The sequence below is a fragment of the Lathyrus oleraceus genome, chromosome 6 (genome assembly GCF_024323335.1).
Source record: "Lathyrus oleraceus cultivar Zhongwan6 chromosome 6, CAAS_Psat_ZW6_1.0, whole genome shotgun sequence".
NCBI classification, from domain to species: Eukaryota; Viridiplantae; Streptophyta; class Magnoliopsida; order Fabales; family Fabaceae; genus Lathyrus; species Lathyrus oleraceus.
The window spans coordinates 58,464,434-58,466,710 of record NC_066584.1 but is presented as its reverse complement, the minus strand read 5'-3'; the positions used below and the strand labels follow the sequence as shown (position 1 = coordinate 58,466,710).

General features: G+C 42.2%; 1 protein-coding gene across 1 annotated transcript; it reads left to right on the top strand.

The window, feature by feature from the left end:
• Window positions 1-258: 258 nt before the first annotated feature.
• LOC127093998 (uncharacterized) lies at window positions 259-1,320 on the top strand. The gene has a single exon (XM_051032880.1). The coding sequence runs from the start codon at window positions 259-261 to the stop codon at window positions 1,318-1,320; it is 1,062 nt and encodes a 353-aa protein (XP_050888837.1).
• Window positions 1,321-2,277: the final 957 nt, after the last annotated feature.

The following is a 2,277-nucleotide window of genomic DNA, read 5'->3' as shown; positions in this document are numbered from 1 at the left end:
AAGAGAAACACCTTGAAATACTCTTTTAAGAATTTTAAGTTGGATGACCTAAGGAAGCTATGAGCTTTGGTTGAAGATCAAAAGGGGTTCAAGGACAAGTACGGAAGACTATTATCCTTATTGAGAATCCAAGTGAAGGATGGGCTTCTTTCTACGTTACTACAATTCTATGATCCGGATTACCATTGTTTCACGTTCCCAGATTATCAGCTATCACCTACCTTAGAAGAGTACTCTCAGTTGGTGAGGTTACCTATTATGGATAAGTCTCCGTTCCCTTTCTTAGAGAAGGACCCTAAAGAGGAAGACATTGCTAAAGCCATATGCTTAAAGGTGTCCGACATCAAAGGCAATATGATCGCCAAAGGCGGAACTGTAGGGTTACCTACGCATTTCTTAATCAAGAAAGCCCAATATTATGCCGATCATTTAAGCATGCCTACCTTTGAAACAATCCTTGCTTTGCTTATTTATGGAATGCTACTCTTCCCAAGTTTTGAAGGATTCGTTGACATTAACTCCATCAAAATATTCATGAAGAACAATCCAGTACCAACGTTATTGGGTAACACTTATCATTCCATACATCTCCGGAATTTTCATGGTGGAGGAATGATCACCTGTTGTGTGCCTTTATTATACAAGTGGTTTATTTCGCACTTGCCCAAGTCTTTTTTGAGTCTTGACAAGGGATTTTGGTCACCAAGGGTCATGGCGCTGACACACTCGGACATCGTTTGGTATAATCGTGTGTATGATGGAATACTAATTATTGACAGCTGTGGAGACTTTGCCAACGTACCTTTACTTGGTTTTAATGGAGGAATCAACTACAATCCAGTCCTAGCTCGCCGACAGTTAGGGTATCCTTTGAAAGAACCGCCTAGAAGTGTTCATGTGGAGAAAATCTTCTTTAAGGGTGACAAAGAACTTCAAGATCAGATTGTATCCGCTTGGCGTCATTTGCACAAGAAGGGCAAAGAAAGTTTGGGAAAGCCGAATTGTGTGTCCATGGAACCTTATCTTCGTTGGGTCCGGGAAAGAGCCATCAAGCTGAAGATGCCTTATCCTCGCCAAGATCCTTTACCTCCGAGAAGAGAACCTGTTTTAATATTCATGTCCGAAGCTGAAAAGTTGGAAATCGCTTTGAAGAGAGCACAACATGAGGCAGAAACGTGGAAAAATAAATATCAGGTTATCGTCAGTGAGAAGGAAGAGCTACAAAAGCAGCTGCAGGCGAAGAATGAAGAAGTGCTTTCCTACAAAAAGAGAAGAATCTACGAGGATTTATTTTCCTCCGACTCTCCGCCTACTCGTTGAAGTCGTGGACTACGCTTCCTTAGGGCTTTCGTAGCTTTTATTTAGCTATTTTCTTGTTAAGTTTTTTTAAGAATATTTATTTGTAATTCATGTTCAAATTAATAAATAAAGATCCCAGTGGTATTCCGGGATATTCGTAAAGGCTTGAATTCCATGAAATCTTTCATTCACATTTTGCATTTCATGGGTCTCCCAGTTGCCTTATACTCGGTTCTCTCGCGTACAGTTTCGTCACCCTGAATCGATACAACACTAGAGCTCAAGCTCGAAGAAGGATGGAAGAGCACGCTCAAGAGATGGATCGCGTTAACAACGAGCTAGCAGACCTTCGAGGGAATGTAGGAACAATTATGGAACTACTTCAGGTTATCAATGCAAAGATGGATACTCAGCCTACTGTGGTCTCTGAGATCAACACTACCGCTGCCGTAGATCCGCCGGTTGTTTCAGTTGAGAACCCGTTTCCTTATGGTCTTTCGCAGAGTTTCATACATCCGCCTGTTGTTACGTCAGTTCAACAAACTATGCCGGTTGCACAAAGTGGTCAACAAGCCATGCCGGTTATACAGAACGTTCAACAGACTGTGCCTTTGGTTCCCGAGCCTCCAAAGGTGGTCCCTACCTTCACACAAGCTAATGTCCATACTCGGGTGCAGCCTTATCTTAATGAGCCTGTTTATGAAATTCTGGATGATAATGATGAAGGGTACCAGCCGCGTGATAGGCTCCGTGAGGAGGTTGTTACTATTGATAAAAGATTAAGAAAGATGGAAGGAGACCAGATCTTTGGTGTTGCTGCTAGAGACATCTGTTTGGTTTCCGGTTTAGTTATTCCGCCAAAGTTCAAGACTCCGAACTTTGACTGCTATGAAGGGACTACATGTCCGAAAAGCCATTTGATAATGTACTACCGTAGGATGGCTGCCCATGTGGAAAATGACAAGTTGATGATCCACT